General features: G+C 41.3%; 2 protein-coding genes across 2 annotated transcripts; both read left to right on the top strand.

The window, feature by feature from the left end:
• The first annotated feature begins 5,105 nt into the window (after positions 1-5,105).
• Positions 5,106-6,059, top strand: LOC138884959 (uncharacterized). The gene is made up of 2 exons (XM_070165836.1): positions 5,106-5,594; positions 5,988-6,059. Exons 1-2 carry the CDS (start codon positions 5,106-5,108, stop codon positions 6,057-6,059), a joined length of 561 nt encoding a protein of 186 aa, XP_070021937.1.
• Positions 6,060-6,216: 157 nt separating this feature from the next.
• Positions 6,217-14,851, top strand: LOC138884960 (uncharacterized). The gene is made up of 8 exons (XM_070165837.1): positions 6,217-6,511; positions 6,602-6,684; positions 6,772-6,918; positions 7,003-7,232; positions 7,694-8,317; positions 11,742-12,042; positions 13,843-13,902; positions 14,798-14,851. Exons 1-8 carry the CDS (start codon positions 6,217-6,219, stop codon positions 14,849-14,851), a joined length of 1,794 nt encoding a protein of 597 aa, XP_070021938.1.
• Positions 14,852-24,212: the final 9,361 nt, after the last annotated feature.

Raw genomic sequence — 24,212 nt, forward strand, 5'->3', positions numbered from 1 at the left:
GTAGAAAATGATCCCTTGTATCTCCAAAATCAATGACACAAGCACGTAGCATATCCTCCAATATCTGAATAGTGCATTATGATTGTCCGTCCGCATGAGGGTGAAATGCTATACTTAACTCAACCTGAGTGCCCAACTTTCACTGTACGGCTCTCCAAAATTGCAATGTAAATTGCGTGCCCTGATCTGAAATGATAGACACTGGAACCCCGTGAAGGCAAACAATCTCGCGGATGTAAATCTCAGCCAACCGCTCCAAAAAATAAGTAGTACCAACCAGAATGAAGTGCGGGGACTTGGTCAGATGATCCACAATCATCCAAATAGCATCAAACTTCCTCGAAGATCGTTGGAGACTAAATACAATATCCATGGTGATTCGCTCCCATTTCTACTTTGGAATATCTATCCTCTGAAGTAATCCACCCGATATCTCATGCTCATCCTTTACCTGCTGATAGTTACGGCACTGGGCTACAAACCCCACTATATCCTTCTCCATTCTTCTCCACCAATAGTGTTGCCTCAACCCTGGTACATCTTTGCGGCACCCGGATGAATGGAATACCGCGAACTGTGGACTTCCTCAAGAATCAACTCACGTAACCCATCTACATTGGGCACACATATTCGTCCCTGCATCCTCAACACCCCATTATCTCTAATAAAAACATCACTGGCATCACCGTACTGCACCTTGTCATTTATAACAAGTAAATGAGGATTATCATATTGGCGCTCTTTGATACGATCAAATAATGAAGACCGAGAAACCACACAAGCCAGAACCTGACTGAGCTCCAAAACATCTAATCTCATAAACTGGTTGGCCAAGGCTTGAACATCAACTGCAAGCAGTCTCTCACTAACGGGAATGAATGCAAGGCTACCCATACTCAGTGTCTTCCTACTCAAAGCATCGGCCACCACATTGGTCTTTCCTAAATTATACAAAATAGTGATATCATAGTCTATTAGCAGTTCCAACCATCCCCGCTGCCTCAAATTTAGATCCTTCTATTTGAACAACTGCTGGAGACTCCGATGATCTGTGAATACCTCACAAGACACACCATTGAGATAGTGCCTCCAAATCTTCAATGCGTAAACAATGGCAGTCAACTCAAAATCATGAGCATGGTAGTTCTTCTCATGTGGCTTCAACTGGCTAGAAGCATAAGTAATCACTCTATCCTCCTACATCAAAACACATCCAATATCGTCCCGAGAAGCATGATAATATACTGGATAAGAGCCTGAAGCTGAAGGCAAAACTAGAACTAGAGTTGTGGTCAAGGTAGTCTTGAGCTTCTGAAAGCTCTTCCCACACTCATCCGAGAACCTGAAAGGAGCACCCTTTAGGGTCAATTTGGTCAAGGGCGATGCAATAGACGAGAAACCCAACACGAAGTGACGATTATATCCTACCGACCCAAGAAAACTCTGAATCTCTATAGCTGAGGATGGTCTGGGCCAACTCTGAACCGCTTCTATCTTCTTTGGATCCACCTTAATCCCCTCAACAGACACGACATGCCCAAAAAATGCCACTGAACTGAGCTAAAACTCACACTTGGAGAACTTGGCATAAAGCTTGATAAGTGGGGATTTTGACTACTTATTAGTGCCTTTTTTGCTTTTGTTTTAGTCCAAAAGTGTTTAATTGTAATCCTGAAAACTGATGAGATATGCTTAATTGCAGGAGTATTTGGAAATTAGCCACAAAGACGAAATCCAACTCAAAAAGAAGTGTTCTGAACTCAAGGAAAAAAATAAGGCTCAATGTCCCAAGTGCTGACTGCAGATTTCCATCTGCGGCCACAGAATGCAACGGGAATCCATCAGAGCCTCAGTACAAAGTCTAGAACGCATAATTAATGTGCTTCTAGGAGAAGCTACCCAAGAGTAGATGTTTAGAGAGTTTACATATGAAGATCAAAGGAAGTGCAGACCACACAACTATTGTGCGGCCGCAGAAGTCAGCCACGCAGTTGCACTCAGAATTGTGCGATCTGTAGAACATGAGACATGCGGCCGCATTCCAGAATTGTGTGGCTGTAGATTCCACTCCTATCAAGTCTGAAGACAAGTGCGGACCGCACATGGAATTGTGCAGTCGCAGAACCCAAAATAGTCTAGCCCGAAAGGGCAATTTTGACCAAAATTTCCAGCTTTGTATAAATAGTCTAGTTTCAGAAAATTAGCTGAAGTTTTGAATATTGGAAATCCCGTAGCGAGATTTTTAACTAGGATTGTGACCCAACCATAGTGTGTAAACCAAATAGGTATTTAATTTATGGCTTGTATATGGTTGGGTGTTAATTATTTATCCGTGTTCTTTCTTTTAATTGTAGAATTAATGGTTGCAAACATTAGTTCATACCTATTTGACTTGGTCTCTACTTGAGAAAGAGAGACTTAGTCTAGGAAAACCTGGCTAACAAAAATTTAGGATGATATCAAGAAATTGATAGTCCCAATTAAAGGGTTGAACCTAGAGATAGTAAAACCTGACTTGAGCATTTTATAAACTATTTGGTTCAATACCCATTTGGACTTGAGAAAGCCAAATTGGGCAAAATCACTCTCTAACCGAGAGATATTGAGTGGACACTTGAATGTTGATAGCTATAATACACCCCAACCAATGTAACAAGATTTAAAGTTTACAACTAGTTAGGCAAATACCTAGGTAAAGGTCATAGCCCTAGGCCTTTTACACTATTTGAAAAATATCCAAAAATAATATTCCCAAGTTTTATATCTTTAGAATTGTAATATTTAGCGTAATTTTAGAAGTACAAAAAAATCATATTTGTGGAAGTGCAATTTAGATACTTCACATGCTTAGTCCAAATATATACTATTTTATCACATTCATATAGCTCCCTGTGGAATTCGACCTCGACTCTATTGGGTATTACTATTGCATCAGCCGTTTCATAACCTTAAATAGAGGTGTGACTTGGACGAGATCAATTATTGGCGCCGTTGCCGGGGAGCTAAAACCGAATTTAGCTATATATTTGGTTTTGTGTGTGAATTGTCTTATTTTCCTTCCGCGTTACTAATCTTTTTTTGGTGAAACAATTGTAGGTGGAACAATGGCTCTCAACAACAATGATCCACTCAGAAACATGCATATGGGGTATGTGGGCGTGGAAGATGATCAAGTTGAAGAGGTTCCTCTTGAACCTCAAGCAAATAGACGAAGCCGAACGCCATAAGACAATGTTCCCGTTACACCCCCACCTCCACAAAGAGAGGATCCATACCGGGTGTTGCTGAATGAAGGATACAGAAGTGCCATAGTCCGACCCCGCATTAGGGCGAGCAACATTCAAATTACAAATGTTGTGCTCACATTGCTTTAGAAACTGAGATTCTTCACCGGGGCTCCAAATCAAAATGCGTACAAACACTTGAAGAGGGTTGTGGACACTTGCTGGGGGAGTAAACAGACAATTGTCTTTGAGGATGCTTTACGGTTGAGGCTATTTCCTTTCTCTCTATGGGGGAGGCCTTGGATTGGTTAGAAAGATTGCCAAACCATTATATCCATACATAGGATGAATTGGCGGAGAAATTTATTTCCAAGTTCTTTTCTCCCAGTTATATGGCTACTCTTATAGACGAGATTCTAGCATTCAAACAAGAACCCAATGAGCCTCTGCATGAGATATGAGAGAGGTACCGAACTATCGTGAAAGAGTGCCCAAGAAATAACATGACGGAGGCTATGATTCAACAAACATTCTATATGAGGATCAATACTACTAATCAATGCGTGGTCAACCAACTTGCCAGCGGAAATTTCATGACAATGTCGTATGCAAAAACTTGTGAGATTCTAGATGAAATGGTGAATACTTCATCGACATGGCAAAGTAGAGCAAATTTTCCTCAAGGTGATCCAAAAGTGATTCACTTTGCATAACGAATTGCATGATCATGGGCAAGCAATTGTCGAGTTGACCACCACAATAAATCAATTAGCCAAGGCTCAAATTCAACATGTGCAAGGTCCTAAGGAAGTCAATGAAATGGAGGGAGTTAGTATGATGGTAAATAAGAGAAGGCAAAAGGGTCCTTAAGTGTAAAACCATGTGGAAAATTATTTACAAGATGATATTGGGTTTGATCAAGATGAACCGTACAATGAATAAGAGGAGGAAGTACAATATGTGAACAACTTCAAAGGGAAAATAAACAAATCTCAAGGCCTGAATCATCAACAATGGCGACCTCAAGGAAATCAATGGAATTGGAATTCAAACAACGAAGGTAATTGGAAAAGTGTTAACAACCAAGGTACCTGGAATCATCAAAACAATCAAGGAAATTGGAATGGTTAAAAAAACACAAGGCAATTGGAGTGGAAATAATCAAGGATATTTGAGAGTCAACAACCAAGGAGGGTGGAACATTAACCAAGGGAATTAGGGGTCGGGTTTTCAAAAGCCTCTGATGTATCAACAAGCGAGCAACCTGCCTCCTTATTCTTCCCAAGGTCGAGTTCTTCCAACAATGAGATGGGACGAACTAATAACATGTTCAAATAAATGATGGAGAAGAATGCCGACTCCGATGTCCAGCTAGCCTCTTAGAAGACTTCAATTCACAATTTAGAAGTTCAATTGGGGCAAATCTCGTAAGCTTTACACAATCGTCCTAAGGGGGTACTACCAAGTAACACGTTGATGAACCCAAAGAGTGGGAACAACATGTGACATGCCATGGTTGTTACTACAAGGAGTGAAAAAGGTAGGAATGCAAACACCACAAGTCAAAAAAAACTATTGGATGATGAGCAATTGGTACAGAAAGATGAGATCTCAAACAATGAAGTGCAAGAAAATGATGAGATAAGAATTGATATTGATGACAATGTGGAGGAGTCTCATGATGGACTGAACCCGTCTAGGGAGCACATTGTTGACATACTGGAACTGGTAGTGCCAAAGGCTAAGGCACCAATGCCTAGGCCTCTTCCTCCATACCCTCAAAGGCTTGCCAAGAAAAATGGCAAGAACCAATTCAAAAAGTTCATTAACATGATGAAGAGTCTATCTATCAACGTTCCATAGGTTGAGGCTTGGGAGAAAATGCCCGGTTATGCTAAGTTCATGAAGGATTTGGTGACAAAGAAGATCTCGATTAATTGTGAAACTATAAAGATTACTCATCAAGTGAGTACAATTGTGCATTCCATGGCTCCTAAATTGGAAGATCATGTCGCTTTCACAATCCCTTGTACCATTGGGAGTGCCGACTTTGCTAAAGCTCTTTGTGATCTTAGGGAACGTATCAAATCAATGACTTATTCGATTTTTAAGATTTTGCGAATTGGGCAACCAAGATCCACATCTATGAGATTAGAAATGACGGATTGTACCGTGAAGAGACCGTTGGGTATCATTGATGATGTGTTGGTTCCTGTTGATAAATTTATTCTCCCCGTGGATTTTTTTATTCTTGATTGTGAGGTTGATTATGAGGTGCCGATTATTTTTGAGAGACCTTTCCTTGATATAGGGAAGTATCTAGTTGATGTTGAAGCCGGAGAGCTTACTTTCTGGGTTAGTAATGAGAAGGTGATTTTCCATATGTGTAAGTCTATGAGGCAACCCAATAGCAATGAGGTGTGATCTTTTGTGGACTTAGTGACCGATGTGATTATTGATGAAATAAGTGTCGTGATGAATGTTGAGGATACTTTAGAGGTCGTCTTACTCAATAGTGATAATAAAGAAGTGGTGGGTTACGTGTAATGTATGAACGCTTTGCAAGGAATAAGGTCGTACACTTATGAGCCCCCAAAATTGTCCTGGGATCTTGAGAATAGAACCACTTATCCAACAAAGTCTTCAATTGAGGAGCCTTCCATCTTGGAGTTGAAGCCACTGCCTCCACATCTTCGGTATGAATTTCGTGGACCTTCTTCTACTTTACCGGTTATTCTTTCATCTTGTTTGACTAACGTGCAGGTAGATTCAACATTGTGGTGCTACAAAAGAGGAAAAGCTATTAGATGGACTTTGGCGGATATTCAAGGATAAACCCCTCATTGTTCATGCACAAGATCAACTTGGAGGAAGGTGCCAAACCATCTATTGAACATCAAAGGTGACTTTTTAAAGACATACAAGATGTTCTCAAAAAGGAGGTCATCAAGTGGCTGGATGTCGGGGTTGTGTACCCCATTTACGATAGTTCATGGACTTCTCCAGTTCAATGTGTCCCAAAAAAGGGGGAATGACGACAGTAGTCACCAATGACAAGAATGAGTTGATTCCTACAATAACCGTGACCAGGTGGAGAGTATGTATGGACTATCTCAAGCTCAACAAAGTCACAAGGAAGGACCATTTCCCACTTCCCTTCCTATATCAAATGCTTGATAGTTTGGCCAACAGTGCTTTTTATTGCTTCCTTAATGGGTGCCCCGACTATAATCAAATTCTTATTGCTCTAGAGGATCAAGAGACAACTACTTTCACATGTCCCTATGGTACTTTCACATTCTCTCTTATGCCATTTGGGTTGTGCAATGCACCGACGACTTTTTAAAGGTGTATGATGGCTATCTTCACGAACATAGTGGATGATTTCCTTAAAGTCTTCATGGATGACTTTTCGATGGTCGAGGATTCTTTTGATGATTGTTTAGCAAATTTAGACAAAGTATTGGCAAGATGTGAAGAAACAAACTTTGTGCTCAATTAGGAGAATTGTCATTTTATGGTTGAGAAAGGCATTGTCCTTGGCTAGAAGATCTCAAAGAATGGCATTGAAGTTGATAAGGCAAAGATTGAGGTGATTTCTAAACTTCTACCTCCAACTTCAGCTAAAGGTGTGTGGAGTTTCTTAGGCCACGCAGGATTTTACCAGAGTTTCATCAAGGATTTCTCTAAAGTGGTAAACCCGTTATGCAAGCTTTTGGAGAAAGATTCCAAGTTCCATTTCAATGACGAGTGAATGAGATACTTTGAGTTTCTAAAGCTAAAGTTGACCACTACTCCCATTATCACCGCTCCAAATTGGAGTGTTCCTTTTGAGCTCATGTGTGATGCAAGTGATGTAGCGGTAGGGGCTGTTTTTGGGCAATGTATCAACAAGATCTTTCATCCAGTTTATTATGCAAGGAAGACCATGAATAGTTCCCAAGTCAAAAACACCGTTATAGAGAAAGAGCTGCTTGCCATTGTATTTGCTATTGAGAAATTTTGCCCGTACTTGTTGGATGCAAAAGTGATTATTCATGTTGATCATGCGACACTCTATTAGCTCTTGAGATAGAAAGATTCCAAAGCTCATTTGATAAGATGGGTAATTTTATTTCAAGAGTTTGATATTGATATCCAAGATCGGAAAGGGAGTGAAAACCAAGTGGCAGACCACTTGTCTCGTTTGGAGGAGGAGGGAGGCTGTATGATGGCTTTGAAATCAATGACCCCTTCCCTAATGACCAACTCTTGGCTATTTCAATAAAAGTGGTACCTTGGTTCGTGGATCTATAAAATTATCTTGTGAGTGGTATCATTCCGGTTGAGATTTCTTCAAACCAAAGGAAGAATCTCAAAAAGGATTGTCAAGACTATTATTGGGATGAATCGTACCTTTTCTGGATTTGTACGGATAGAGTGATTCGAAGATGAATCCAAAGTGTTAAGTTGCGGTTTCTATTGGCTAGTCTCTACAAGGATGCAAGTGATCTTGTGAAGCATTGTGATGAATGCCAAAGGCACAGTGGAATCTCAAAGAACAATGAAATACTTCTCACCATCATTTTGGAGATAGATATTTTCGATGTGTGGGGTATTAACTTCATGGGTCTGTTAATGAGTTCTTGTGGAAACACTTACATCTTGGTCGGGGTTGATTACATGTCCAAATGGGTTGAGGCCATTGCTTTGCCTAACAGTGAAGCGAGAAGTGTGGTGTCGTTTTTGAAGAAGAACATCTTTACAAGATTTGGTACTCCAAGGGCTATCATAAGTTATGAGGGTTCGTATTTTTGCAACAAAGCTTTAGATACCTTACTCACCAAGTATAGTGTCACTCATAAAGTGATGACCCCCGATCATCCACAAGAAAGTAGTCAAGTGGAAGTCTCTAACCGGGAGATAAAGAGTATTTTGTCAAAAACAGTGAATGCCAACCAGACGGATTGGTCAAAGAAACTTGATGATGCTTTATGGGCTTATAGGACAGCTTATAAAACATCGATTGGAATGTCTCCAGGCCGTTTGGTGTTCGGGAAAGCTTGTCATGAGCACAAAGCCACGTGGGCTTTGAAAAAGTTGAATCTTGAGTGGTATGTCTCCAACAACTTAATGGTGGCATAATTGAATGAGCTAGATGAGTTTCGGTACCATGCATACACGAGTTTGTCCTTATACAAGGAGAAGATGAAGTACCTACATGACAAGTACATTCGGATAAAGGAGTTTAAAGAAGGTGATCTTGTGTTGTTGTTCAATTCTCGGTTACGGATGTTTCCGTGAAAGTTTGATTCTAAATGGAGTAGCTTGTTTGAGGTTATGAGTGTGACACCCTTTGGTGCATTGGACTTGAAAAATAAAAATGATGAAGTGTTTAGAGTCAATGGTCACCAGTTGAAACATTATCTACGAAAAGTTGATGATGGTCATGTCGTGGTGGTTCTTCATTTCAAATGATGATGGTAATCTGCATCGTGCCACGACGTTAAACCAAGCGCTTCTTGGGAGGCAACCCATGTGTCTTTTTCTTTTTCTTTTCCTTCTTCTTCAGATAGGTCTTGTTTTATGCTAACTAGTTTTATCGTGTGTTGCAGGAATGAGTGTGCTTTGTAGGGACTTCGCTCATAAAAATTGGCTAAGTATGGAAAATATGCGGACCACACAATTTTAAGTGCTACAACAGAAAGAGATCAGTAGTCGCATAACTGGGAAGCTAAAATTGCAGACTCTCTGAATTTTGCCTGTCAGATAAATGGCCAAAGTGCGGCCACACAAGGAAATGTGCGGTCCGCACCAAAATCTGTTGCCGCACTCAAAATCGTGCGGACCGCAGATCATCAAAAGGAAATTGTTCTTCAAGTAAAAGAGTGAGGACCACACATGAAATTGTGCAGCCACACTCTTTTTACCTTGAAAATGGTAATTACAATTAGATTTGATTTTGTGGTTCTAACAATACGTGATCCATTTTTATACTAGCTGTTAGGTAATAGATGCTAAGTATGAGACTAGGAAAATAAGATAAGAACTTGCAAGTAGTATGTTAAAGCCAACTGAGTGGCTGAGAATCGGGGCCTCGAGCCTGACTATACGGTGCCTCGAGGTTGAGCTTGATACTAAGTTATGGACAGCCGATGAAGGACTAACATTTTTGAGAGATTTGATGAAGGTTATTTATGGTCGATAATGAGAAATAAATGAAGAACAATAAATAGAACACAATAAATGTAAGCAGGGAAATCAAGAGAATATATTTAAGTTGGAGAGCTGAGAGAATGTTCTTGTATTTAATGTTGTAAGTGATATCATGTGTGCCAAAAATAACAAGGATCCCTTTATATAGGAGCGGAAATCTCAACATAGTACACGTGCATTTATTACAAGGAAATGTAGCTAGTATAGCTACCTAGAAGTATGGTACAGACCGGTACTATTCTTGTAGGTGTTGACAGTTTTGTCCATATCCCTAGGGAACTTCCCGTTTATCCATGATGACCACCCATTTAAATTGCCCCGAGGTTAGGCATAAAGAACCTTCAAGGTCAAATCCTCGAACCGTGCCCCCAAGCCTTCAAAGTGATGCTACGGAGAGGCGTAATGATCGTAAAATCGGGCTCTTCGATTTTATCTGTGTACAGATAGTCCCCGGGTTTCTTAGAGTAAAATGATAAGAAATGATCTCGAATACTTTCCCCTTCGGTATTTCCATCACGAAGGTACTCACGCCATATCAGGCGGTTGACATGATAAAATGAAGTGTCTAAAGGTCGCGTCCGCATAGCCCTTAAAAGCCTTTGAATTAATTACAGCGGTTGGCTGTCCTTTGGTCCGCTCCATCTTCTTTCGCTTCTTGTTTTCCACTGCACTACCAAGCCTTTAAAAGAGTTCTTCTAACTTCTCTCTTGTGCTCTCTTCTGAAATGCAATCTTCATTTCTCCTCTGAAATCTTATAAGAATGGCGAAAACTTCTACCTCTGTCCCTCAGGAAAATGTGGCCTCCTCTTCCTTGCACTTATCTAAAATCAAAGCAACAATGCCCCCTCACGTTGGGAATGCATTCCAGGGGCCTTTGAAACGACTTCCAATTTTAGTACCGAAAATCCTTCTTCGAAGCCTGGACAATGCGAGCCTGCTTCCCAATATATTAGCTCGATAAAGACGTCGAAAGGGTGAGGATTAATTGTCGCTGGGGGACGCGGGGCTTGTGGAGATTCTTTCTCGGGAATAGGATATAAGGACATACAAGGCTGACATTCTCATTGTGTATACTTATCCATTTACCCTTGGCCTGGTGGAACCATCCTTGACTCCGATAGACCCCGTGATCCTCGAATTCTACAAACGATATTGAGTAACCCTTGGCCAAATTCACCCTTCATTCTTGCATATTATTTACATGACCAGGTATTATGTGAACTTGATTGAGTTAATGCCCTTCACCCTCAATCACCTGGTCAGGATGTATAGTCCCCAACTTTTCTGTGGGGGCCTGATTAAGCTCTATTGTCAAGCCTCGAGGGACCTTTTTGCTTGTACCGATGATGTTAGGAACCGAGGGTGGATGAGTAATTTTATTCGAGTCAGGACTTCGGATTTAATCCAAGTAGAGAGGATGTCGTTCCCTGAAAGGTGGAACATTAAACGTGAATAGATACATTAATTAAATGTTCCCTTGCTTCTTTTTGGATACATCTCCTTATGCATTGACTTCCTCAGCTAATGCAGCTATTGTAGTTTACCTCAATGTGGTTAAGAACCTATTAGGATGGGCTAACCAGCTGGATTTGATTCTCCTATATGTTGAGCATGCGTGGCATGATCTGTCCTTGGGTCGATAGGAAGCCAAGGATCACGGTGAGCCTTCACTTCTGTTGTAATTGTATTTCATAAAAGAATAATTGCTGATAGCTCCCTCCTTCCCTGCAGGTATATTTTGCATCTGTGCAGATCCGGGGGAGGTCCCCTTGACAAGGGAAGCACTGCTTGGTGAAGCAGATACCCCAAAACTCGACAAAGAGAGGAAAAGGCGAAGGGGGTCTCCGACTCTCCGAAACCCAAGAAAGCTAAAGTAGAAAAACCTAAGGCAGACCCATTAACCTTAATTCTGGAAGTTCCGAGGAGTCCCCGAGCTGAAGGCGAGAAGGAAAATGATTCCTTAGAATCACCAACGGAGGGAGAGATCTTATTTTCAATGAGATCGACAGGCCTTGTAAGCAGTTAATCATTTTGTAAAATTCTATTTGGTGCCTTGATTTTTGTGTCGCTAACCTCGTTTCCTTCATGGTTTTAGGCCAAGGTGATTTACAATCTGACCTTCGTAAGGTTTCAAACCTAGCTGACTCGTTACGAGGGTGAACATGCAAAAATCTCCTTGGAAGTTGATAAGCTCAGAGCTCTTTCTACTAAGAGGGAGGAGGAACTCCGTGGCCTTCGAGATTGAGGCGGCATCCTGATACAAGACTCATCTTACTGAGCAGGTTATATAATTCTTGCTTTTTTGTCTACATGTTTACCCAGCTTTAGTGCTTTAACACCTTCGGGTCAATCTTTGCAACTTGAGAAGAAAGATGTCCTAATGAAGGAGGAGCTCCGAGCTAGGGACTCTAAAATTCTTGAACTCAGACAGCTCGTGAGTGAGATAGTCTCTGAGATAGATACCCTCCAGGGGGAGATGGCCTCAGTCGGGCATCAACTTAACGATACAAGGGAAGAGAGCAACAAGTATAGGGATCTTCACACTGAATTGGTTGTTGCGTTACCCAAGGTTAGGGCTAAAGCTGAGGAGCTTGTGTCCTCGTACAAAGATGATATTGCTACTGTAAATGCTCAGGCTAGGAAAGTGTCCGACGAGGCCGAGCTACAATTGACTAAGGCTGTGGGGCATGCCCATTTAGAATCTCGGAGATGGGCTATCGAGGATATATATATATATGCGGGGGGGGGGGGGGCATTGATTTGCCCACCGAGATTTAGAGGGTGAAGATCCTAGAAGAGGATGTTGTGGTCCTACTTTCCTCTGAAGACGAGTCGAGCAGTGGCTCGGGAGATAATAAAGATGGAGGTGAGGTTGCCGAGGGGGGAGAGGCTATTGGAAACCTTAGGTTTATGGCTAATTTTGTTGAAAGCAAAGTTTCTGAGGGAGCCGTCAAGGGCATAGCCCCGACGGTAGTTTAGGGTTTTTCCTGCTTTTTTTTTGCCCTTGTAGGTTATTCAGACATAGGTCTGGTAAATTCAACTTTGTGAACCTTCCAACATATATGTAAAGGCTTTTTCATCCTTTTCCGCTTTTCCTTTGCTTTAATTATTGACATTCGTCAATGATTAGCCAGATGGATTGGGCTTCGGGTAGAAACCCTTAGGTTTACAAGTTGGCCCTGAGGCTTGTTGGTTAACTGTTTTGGGCTTAGTCTTCGAGTTAGATTTCGACTCAAACTCATTGACCCTTAAGTTTTCAAAATTTAAGCTAGCTCCTAGGATCTTACGCATTAGGTCGATATGACCTTTGGTTGTAAACTGGCGGCAGTGGCTCTTACGCATTTGCCCTGGGGCATTTTTAGTTAATTGTTTCGGGCTCAATCTCCGAGTTAGATTTTGACTCGAGCTCATTGACCCTTAAGTTTTTAAGCTGGCCCTTAGGCTCTTACACGTAGAGTCGGTGCGACCTCTTAATATAGGCTGGCGATAGTGGCTCTTACACGTTGGGTCGGTACTGCCTCTTAATATAGGCTAGTGATAGTGACTCTTACGCGTTGGGTCGGTACGAAGTCTTCATATAGGCTGTAGTTTTTCCTCGCTAAAGACTTTTTGAAGTTTTGTGTTCGCCCGACTCTTCGACGGCTTGATAAGAGCCTTAATTGTGAGTTGTTATGTAGCGATAAACGAGCACCTTAGGAGGTTTCGCTCGATGGTTGAATTGTTTTGAAGCCTATTTTTTAGAGCTTATGCCGAGGGTAGCCTGATTAACCGGTTCTTTTCAAAAAAAATTCGAATTAATTGAAGGCTTGTAATTTTATAGCAATGGTCGGGCATCCCCGAGTCACGTGAGTTTGACCGGAGCCATGTGACTAGAGTCATTGGGTTTGGCCGGAGCCTTTTAGTCCCCGGGTGAAGTAGTTTTGTCATCTATATCGAGGGTATTCCTTTTTAGGTGTCTTATAAGTTCGAATATATAGCCTTAACTTTACGATCGGGATTATGCCTTTCGTTAGGTCTTACAAATTTAAGTTACTTGGTACAAATATGGTTCATGTCTTGCTTGAGGTCTAATAGTTTTGGTGTTGCCTTATAGAGGTATTATATTGTTGACAATGCCTCATAGACGTCTTACATTTTCTAGTATTGCCGCATGTAGGGTTTTGGGCTTGAGGTTGCCCACTTGGGGTCTTACGGCCTTGAGTTTATGATTGCTCGATAGGAAAACAATTAACGATAGTCCCCGAGACATCGAAAGTTTTTCGGCTCTAGAGCCAGTCTTTGTAAACTTGATGTTGCCTCATTGAGGGCTTATGAGTTTGAAGTAACCGACCCAGAGGTCGTATGGCTTTGAGTTTTTGACGTTTGTCCCTGAGTGTTCGGGAAATTTCTAGATCTAGAGTCATTTCTTGTAAAAAAATAGCAGACTTCTTTGAAGCGTAAAGAGTTTGATGGAGAAAATGTTTTCTTTGATTACATGGCACAGGTACACATGTTTTTGTCAAGGGTTCGATTATTCTATATGGACACAGTTCGTTTGACCATTTGGCCTGATGCATTATTTCCCTATCGAGACCCTTTTTGGCACATTCTTGACTTCTACGAGGAGGTGATCTACCGGGGGGATGCCCCCCAGTATTCGAGGTTGATTGAAGGGAAGCCTTGGATGGTTGTTGAGTTCTCCTTATGTAGCATATAGATGTTGCCTCATTAAAAACCTTGTCGGTAAAACACTTCTTGGGATAAAAACCCAATTGAAGGAAAAGAGTGCAACGTTTGCTTTAAAACCCAAGGTCTTCAAGCCGGGGGATGTTTCAGCACCTTTTATCGGACACCTTAGCAGTAGTAGCGTTTGAGCATTGATATGTTCCAATTGCTTGGAAGTTGTTCGCCTTCCATAGTACCGATCTTGTAGGACTCTTTGCCGATTACTCCAAGGACACGGTATGGTCCATCCCAGTTTTGGCCCAACTTTCCTTCATTGGTGTTTTGAGTGTTTAGGGTGACTTTCTTCAGGACTAACTCCCCAACTCCGAAATGTTGGAGATTTGTTCTCCTGTTATAGTACCTTTCAATCCTTTATTTTTGGGCATCCATTCGGACCAGCGAAGCTTGTCTCTTTTCATCCAATAATTCGAGGGCCGCAGTCATGGCATCGTTGTTTGAGCTCTCGGTGGTGTGTCAGAATCTTGAGCTTTGTTTTGCGACCTCCACCAGTATCAAAGCCGCGGCACCATATACTAGAGAAAAAGTTGTTTCTCCTATGCTTGATTTTGAAGTTCTTCGATATGCCCATAGCACTTCGGGTAATATTTCTCTCCACTTTTCCTTAACTCTTTCCTATTTGTTTTATAAGTTTTGAATGATGGTCTTGTTTGTAGATTCGGCCTGACCATTTGCACATGGGTGGTAGGGTGTCGACAGGATTCTCTTGATTTTGTGATCCTCGAGAAACTGTGTTACCTTGCTTCCGATGAACTGCTTCCCGTTATCACATGTTATCTCGGAAGGAATCCCAAATTGGCACACGATCTGGTCCCAGATGAAGTTAATGACTTCTTTTTCTTTTGTTTTTTTGGAGGCCTGCGCTTCCACCAATTTTGAGAAGTAGTTAGTCATAAATAAAATAAATCTAGCTTTACCTAGTGCCGTTGGTAGAGTCCGATGATGTCCATCACCCATTTCATGAACGGCCATGGAGATAAGACCGAATGTAGCTGTTCGCCGAGTTGGTGAATCATTGGGACAAATCGCTGGCATTTGTTGCATTTTTGGACGAATTCTTTGGTGTCTTTTTCCATGTTGTCCCAATAGTAGCCTGCTCTAATCACCTTTCAGACTAAGGAATCAGAGCCGGAATGGTTTCTGCGGGTCCTCTCGTGGATTTCTTGGAGCACATAATCAGTGTCTCCCGACCCCAGACATACTGCTTGGGGCCATCGAAGGTTCTTTTGTATAGAATTTTATTTTCGTCAAGCGAGAATAGGGCTGCTTTTGTTCGTAGGGCCCTCGATTCTTTTGGATCGACGAGTAGTTTCCCGCTTTCGAAATAGTCAATATATTTATTTCTCCAATCCCATGTCAGGCTAGTGGAATTGATCTCGGCATGACCTTCCTTGATCACTAATTTGGATAGCTAAACAACAGCCCTGAGGAGTAGGTCATCTTCTTCGACAAACGATCCCAGATTTTCGGGGGAATCGACCTCGCTATTCTTCTCTAGATGTATGTGGACCAGAGTCCATTCTTTGAAATGGTGCAATGTGACTTGAATTTTGTCCAAGTATCTTTGCATCCTATCTTCTCGGACCTCGAAGCTCCCATTTACCTGATTTACTACTATTAGGGAATCACATCTTGCTTCGATGACTACAGCTCCTAGGCCTTTGGCCAATTCCAGACCTGCAGTCATAGCCTCATATTCGGCTTCGTTGTTAGTCAATCTGGTAGTTTTTATAGATTGCCTAATTGTGCCGCCCATAGGCGGATTCAGAACTATACCGAGCCCGGATCCTCTTACGTTCCAGGCGCTATTAGTGAACAAGGTCCACACCCGGAAGATGTGCTTGCTTTTAGTAAAAGTTCTTTTTCTACCTCGGAACGAGGGAGGGCGAGAAGTCATCCACAAAGTACGCTAGAATTTGGGACTTAATAGCCATTCGGGGTTGATAATCGATATCATATCCCCCGAGTTTGATGGCCCATTTGGACAGTCGACCCGATAGTTCAGGCTTATGCAATATGTTTTGAAGAGGATATGTTGTTAAAACACAAATATGATGGCATTGAAAGTATGGTTTCAATTTTCGTGATGCACTTATTAATGCAAGAGCTAATTTTTCTAGGTGCAGATACCTGGTTTCGGCATCTCCCAGGGTCCGACTTACATAATAAACAGGAAACTACGTACCTTTTTCTACTTGAACCAGCATACCACTTACTGCTATCTCGGATACGGCCAAGTATAAATACAATGTCTCATCCTCTTTTGGAGTATGGAGTAAAGGCGGGCTAGTCAGATATTGCTCCAACTCCTCTAGGGTACATTGGTATTCCGGAGTCCATTCAATTTTATTTTTTTGAGTAAGAATATGAAATGATGACTCTTATCTGATGATCTTGATATGAATCGGCCCAAGTCAGTCGTTGCACAGCCTTCACGTTGTTTACCACCGTGATTTCTTCGATGGCCTTTATTTTGTCGGGGTTGATCTCGATTCCCTATTTGACATCATAAAGCCTAAGAATTTGCCTAAACCCACTCCGATGGCACATTTCTCGGGATTGAGTTTCATGTTATAGCTTCTGAGGATGTCAAACGTTTCCTGCAAATGAGTCAAATGGTTCTCTGTGTGCAGGGAATTAACTAGTATGTCATCAATATAAACTTCCATGGATTTGCATATTTGACATTCGAACATTTTATTAACTAAGTACCGGTACGTGGCTCCTGCATTTTTCATCCTGAAGGGCATTACATTGTAACAGTATGTACCGTACTTCATGATGAACAAAGTCTTTTCCCTATCCCCAAGGTTCATCTGAATTTGATTATACCGCGAGTAGGCATCGAGAAAGGTGAGGGTCTCATGACCGGTCGTGGCATCAATCAAGTTGTCGATGTTGGGCAATGGGAATGAATCCATGGGCATGCTTTTAAGTCTTTATAATCTACGCACATTCTTAACTTATTTCCCTTTTTGGGAACTACCACCACGTTGGCTAGCCATTAGGGATATTTTACCTCCCTAATAGACCCTATCTTGAGGAGTTTTGTTACCTCATCCTTGATGAATGTGTGTTTTACTTTGGACTGGGGTATCCTTTTTTATTTTACCGGTTTGAATCTGGGGTCAATCCTTAGTCGGTGGGTGGTTATTTCTGGTGGGATCCCTGGCATATCTAAATGTGACCAAGAAAAGCAATCAATGTTATTGATAAGAAATTGAATGAGTTTTTTCCTGAGTTCGGGGGTTAGTCCCGTTCCCAAGTATACCTTCCGATCTGGGAGATGTTCGACCAAAATAGTTTGCTCTAGTTCTTCAATGGTCGACTTTATTGCATCCGATTATTTGGGGGCAACGAAGGTTTAGGGAGCGAGGAAATCTTCTTCATCATCCTCGGGTGTCTGTTTGCCTCCCAGATCTTCCGAGGTGGAGTGTGTGGAATTCAATGCCTCTCGGCGGACCGCGAACATTTACTTTATTGCATGTTATTCTCCATATACTGACCTTATGTCATCCTTTGTCGGAAACTTCATCATCTAATGTATAGTTGACGGTACTACCCTCATGTCGTGTTTCCACGGCATACCAAGCAAAGCATTTTACCTCATGTCACCTCCGATGACATGGCACTTAGTGTACTGAAATGCCCCAGACAAGTTGACTAGGAGGGTAATCTCCCCTTCGTTGCTTCGCCGGCCATGTTGAAGTCGTTTAAGGACTCGGGAGGTAGGTACGATCTGATCGAGCAGCGCGAGTTGTTCTACCACCTTTGACCTGATCACATTGGTCGAGCTACCTGGATCCACAAGAACACATTTAATTTCAACATTATTCAAGAGAAGCGAATTTACCAGCGCATCGTTATGTGGTTGAGTCAAGGTCTCAAAATCTTCCTCGCTGAATGTAAGGATGTCTTCGGTCATGCGGCCCCAAATTAATCCTTCTGTTGCAGTGGACACTTTCACCCATTTGATCACGGGTCCTTGGGGAATGTCGGTCCCCCCGTTGATCATATAAATGACGTGCTGAGGTTTTCCCGCTCTGCTTCCCCTATCTGTCTTTCTTTCTTTTCGGGTGGGATTTTTATGAATTTCCTATTGAATTCCTTGGCACGTACTCCCGCTAATATGGGAACCAACATTAACATGTTGGGCAATGCGTGAGGTCGTACCCATGGGGATCGGTTTTGGTGCACTCTCAAGGTTTTGTGGTGGTACACCGACGCTTGGAACAGACACATCATATTCTCCATGGTCTTCAAGACCGTTGTTTTCATATGCATTCACCGAGTTAAACATTTTGACCTGAAATCAAAGATTCTTGGACAAGAAAAACCGTGAAAGATAACTTGTGTTATGTAGTAAACCATCAAGAAAACAATCACTATTATTTTTAGCCCCACGATGGGTGCCAAACTATTTACCTTGGAAATGGTAATTACAATTAGATTTGATTTTGTGGTTCTAATAATAAGTAATTTTTTTTTATGCTACTTGTTAGGTAATAGATGCTAAGTATGAGACTAGGAAAATAAGATAAGAACTTGCAATTAGTATGTTTAAGCAAACCGAGTGGCTGAGAATCGGGGCATTGAGCCTGACTATACTGGACCTCAAGGTCGAGCTCGATACTAAGTTATGGACAACTGATGAAGGACTAACAGTTTTGAGAGCTTTGATGAATGCTTTTTTATGGTAAATAATGAGCAATAAATAGAACACAATAAATGTAAGCAATAAATGTAAGTAGGGAAATCAAGAGAATATGTTTAAGTTATAGAGTAGAGAGAATGTTCTTGTATTGAATGTTGTAAGTGATATCATGTGTGAAAAAAATAACAATGGTCCCCTTTATATAGGAGGGGAAATCTCAACATAGTACACGTGCATTTATTATAAGGAAACGTTGTTGGTATAACTACCTAGCAGACTGGTATAAACAGGTACTTTTCTTGTAGGTGTTGACTGTTTTGACCATATCCCTGGGGAACTTCCCGTTTATCCATGATGACCACCGATTTAAACTTCCCTGAGGTCAGGCACAAAGAACCCTCGAGGTCGAATTCTCGAACCATGCCCCAGGCCTTCAAAGTGACGCTATGGAGAGACGTAATGATCGTAAAATCGGGCTCTCCAATTTTATCTATGTACACACTCGTATCTTGAACCTTGGGCAAATTGTGTTAAGTATAAATAGGAGCCCTCTCTCTACAGTTAAAACTTTACAAACTCTGAAAACTAAACACAAAGTCAAGCACAACGCACTCATCTGTTTCACGCGCATGTCACTAAATTCATCATCTTGATTCTTCCTTAGCATCACTTCATTACTGGTATGTTCAATTTATTTTTAAAAAAAATCAAATTTTTTAATTTTGTTCATAATTAGTTTAGTTCTTTTTAGATCTAATATCAAATTGATCATATGAGCTTAAATTTGTGTGGGTAACTTCCTAGTTGCTATTCGGGGGATATATGAATTGTTTATCATGTTTAATTGGTATTACCGTGTCAAATTTATGCTTAAAGTTAGGAACCCTAATTTTACTGCAGATGTTTTTTGAATTTTGCGGCTGCACAAGAAATTGTGTGGTCCGCAGATTGTAGGTCTAGGGCAATTGGTATGAAATGATTGTGTGGACCACACTCCAAATTGTGCGGTCCACAAAAATTGAACTGTGGCCGCAGAAATGTGTGTGCGGCCGTAGATCGACCATTTCTTTGTCTTCATAGAGTTGATAATTTTGAGATGCCATTGTGCGACCGTATCCAAAATTGTGCGGTTCGGGTTTCAATTGTGTGGCCGCACATGAAATTGTGTGGACCGCAGAATCATGACTACGACCACACTTCCAAACTGTGTGGTCCGCACATTACCATCTGCGGACGCATACGGACCGTACTTTTGTACTCTTCATCTAGTTTTCATCTGCAACTGTTTGCAACTGTCTGATACTCCGAGTTTACACTATAACTAATTCCTTTTGCTATGTATTGTAGACAATGGTTAGGTCACGAGGAAGAGGTGATACATGTAAAGGAACGGGTGAATCCTCCCGAGGCCGAGGCAAGAGTAACATACCACTCTATGTGCAAAAAGTTATAAACAAAAAGACGACAACCGGGGAAGCCCCGGAGCCTACGAAGTCCAGTTCCTATGACCCGTCTTGGAAAACATCAGAGGGCAATTCAGTGCAAGAGCAGCCCGATGCACAGTAACAGCCAAGGCAATTTTTGGGTAGATTTCAGTTCCGAGATGAGCCTTCCACCTCATCAAGCACTTCTGAGGGTTCGAAAGATGATAGCTATGGTTTAGAGCCCTCATATACTCCTGCACTCAACGCGCTAGTCACAGTTGATGATGATGATGTTCCGGATGACGGTCCAGGGGGTGATACCCAAGTTACCGGCCTTGAGAGGTCGAAGAAGAAGGAGGTTTGGAAAGACAGATTTGTGAGCCTGACTGCATTTAACAGGTTTCGAAAGTGGTGGCTTTAGAGATCGCTCACACTTAAGCGCCAATTTATTTTGAAAGATTTGGATAGATACACCCCGAATGTGGCAAGACAGTTTTGGGAGAGAAAACAGTGGACATGGTTCACTCAAAGCATGGTGGATTCCAAGGATCACTTAGTCCAGGAATTCTACACCAATGTGGCCCATATCAAGAAGGGGACTAAGGTGACTAAAGTGAGGAATCTAAAAGTTAGATTTGATCATACATCACTGAACACATATTTAGGGCTCGAGGATGTGGAACAAATTCAATAATTGGAGAAGTTTGCACTGGGTGATGCAACTCGCCCATCACTAGCAGCGATATTGGTAGCTCGAGGACTACCACCCCCATGGATCACAGTAGGGGTTCCCATTCAGCGGAACACCATCAACTTTGAAGCTAGGGGTTGGCAAACATTTGGTGCAGCTGAATAGATCCAAGCCGGAATGAAACCAATCTCCCAGTCCCACGGGCAGTCCTAGTTGCATCCATCATGCTGGGTACTCAATCAATATGGGTGCCATCATGTCGGCCAATTCGTCTTTGGTCAGTGGGCAGGGTAAGAGCTCTAACCTGTATCCAAACATTATCATGGAGTATCTTACGGATGCGGGAGTGGAGTCAAAGGGTTTTGATACAAAGGTTCAGGCGAAGCAACCCTTCACATGGTACTCTTTGAAGGACCCAAGGAACCCGAATAACAAGTATCATCCAACAAATATCGTGGGCCAGTCTGATGAGCCTTCGGTGGCACTTTTAGATTCAGTAGCCATGCCTTCCACAGCACCCGGGCCTTCTAGCAGTATAGCTGCCATACCTCCACCTCCATCTTCCCCGCCATCAACATCAGTGCCTTCATCTTCTACTTATCCACTTTCGGTGTTACAAGTCTCCCAAATACTGGCGAGTCTCAACAATTGGATGTAGATAGCTACTGCAAAGATGTTTGACCTATCCAATGTTGTTGCCACCCAGACGTCTACCCCAACTCCCCAGATTCCTCCGATAATGTAGGAGACTTTGAAGAAGATTCTGGAAAACAAATAGACCATCATAGATACCTTGGTGGCACATGGATCCGCAATTGAGGAGCTTGGGAAGCAGGGTAAAAAGATGAGAAAATCCTAGGTTTCAAAGAAGTCATTTGACAGGTTGAGATGGAAGGTGACCAAGATAGCAGCAGTTGTGGATCTCCCATTTGACTTGCTGATAGAGACAGCTCTTGCAGCACCAGCGAACCTAGCAGCACCACCAGGACCTGTGGCACTAGTTGGCCAGTTTGAAAAGCCAGACCTTGCTGCCCACACTGCTGAGGCGGTGCTATAGATGGTCACCAACCCAGCTAATCCCCGAGCAGAGGATGATGAGTACAGTTGGAGGAGCCTGAGGGTGGTCATGCTGCTATGGACACGGAGACCTCATAGGGAGTCGTCTCTACTCTTTCCCTTCCTTGATTTTATTTTGTTAAGATTTTGGGGACAAATTCTTATTGTTATTTTGGGGGGGGGGGAGTGGAGTTTATTTGATTTGACGATACTTGACATTGACCTGTAATAATTGATAACATTTTCTTTTCCTTTTTATTTGTGTACATATTCTTCTCTCTCTATTGATTTATATATTTTATTTCTTTTCTCTCATCTTGTATATTCATTTATGCTTTCAGTAGTGTACTTTGTAGCTTCTTTATATTGTTTCCTTAGTAGTCAATGTTTAGTCTAATAGCTTCTTATTTACGTTAATAGCTTCTTATTTACTTTAATAGCTCCTTTTCAAATTAGCAGCTTCTTTTCATGTTGAAGAACCCAGTTCGTTCCAAAGGTGGTTTTTGTATGACCAGGTGACTCATCCCAACGAAGGATGGCGTGACAACCTTCTTAAGAGATTGAGTCCGTTTTTTTATGTTTGTTGATACCCAATTTTTTCTGTATATTTGTAATATGCAAAATACTTTCACAATAGCATGACTATGCATATATAAGTATGTCCCAAGGTTTTAATATTTTTTCTCTTAATTTAAGTATTTTTAAATTAATTTATTGCCTTATTTTAGCAAGAAATACCCAATAATTATTCTCAAAACTATCATTTTGGTGATTCATCTATTGGGTTCTAATATCTGCATTAAATATAGCTACCATATTGTTTTGCATATTTTTTATAAATTTATTTAGTATTTTTAAAGGTAAATTGCACGTAATTGTGATATTAGCCTTTTTAAAGATATAGGGGTGTTTATATTTATAAAATTAACTTCAGTATTTTTAATTGGATAATTATGTATTATTAATCATTTTAGTACCTTTAATTTACTCCCATAAATTATTTTACTATTTTTATAAATTAAACAAGGAAAAAAGTGGCTATTTAAATGTTAGCCCATTTCATTTCAATTTTGGCCAGATTTGAACCCCTAATTAAACCCAATCTCAAACCCAATTACCCAGCCCAAATTCTAAATCTATTCGACCCACAACCCGTTTGAATAACCCACCCGGACTCCCATTTCATGCAGGCCGTTGATCAAAATGATCAACGGCCACCATTCACCCTTCCTAAATTAAACCAAACGACCCCCAAACCCATCTTTAATACCTCAACGAGGTGGGAAAGGGAAGATATGGATATGATGACCACGCGATAACGTCTTGTGTAGCTCCTCACTGAGGAGTGATTACCGGATGTTGTGTGGGGTGATCCATATTATTAATAAACCTAGGAACCCCCCCCCCCATTCCGTTTTATTTCTTTGTTTCTTCTAAAGACTTCGAACTATTTCTTTTAAGAAAATCGGCTTCCTTTTAATTCTATCCAATTTTGTTTGTAACCATTATGTGAAAATCCCCACTTATTTGAAGTTCTATTTACCTACATGTTATTTGCACCTAAATTCACAACAATAGTCTGGCCGAGAACCACACTAGTGGATTCTGAGGGGTGCCTAACACCTTTCCCTTGGAATAATTTCAAGCCCTTACCTAATCTCTGGTTACTCAAATCAAACCTTCTTGGTGTCCTAATGCACCTTAATCATTAGGTGGCGACTCTTCAAATGCAAATCCAAATTCCCAAAAGGGAATGAGTTGTCCTCCCAAATGTCATAAACCCGATTTCGCGAGAAAAAAAGGGCGCGATAGCGTGGCGACTCTGCTAGTGATTTTTAGGTTTTTACCACTTCAGACTATTATTGTTAATTTATGCTTATTTATGCGCAATTATCTGTTTATTTCTTTCAAGCATTCAATTTTTTTTTTGATTGCAAAACTGACTTGTCTTTTTGTTTCTTGCCCTTATTACTTTCCTTTACTACCGCTTTAAATTATGAAAAACAATTGTTGTATTTACTGCTTTCCTAACATGTAAATACGTGACAACCTTCTTTAATTGTTGCATAATCATGCTCAATATCATATTCCACTCGTGCCAAACAAAATACCATAGCAACGCTTATAATGAGTGGTTTCGCTCTTCCAATATTATCACCCCTTTAAATCAGGAAAAGGCGTATTTGCGATAAAACCAGTCGATCAACGGTGTAGTCGACGGTTCCGTGCCTTTCCCCCTTGAGTTG

The sequence above is a fragment of the Nicotiana sylvestris genome, chromosome 2 (assembly GCF_000393655.2).
Source record: "Nicotiana sylvestris chromosome 2, ASM39365v2, whole genome shotgun sequence".
NCBI lineage: Eukaryota > Viridiplantae > Streptophyta > Magnoliopsida > Solanales > Solanaceae > Nicotiana > Nicotiana sylvestris.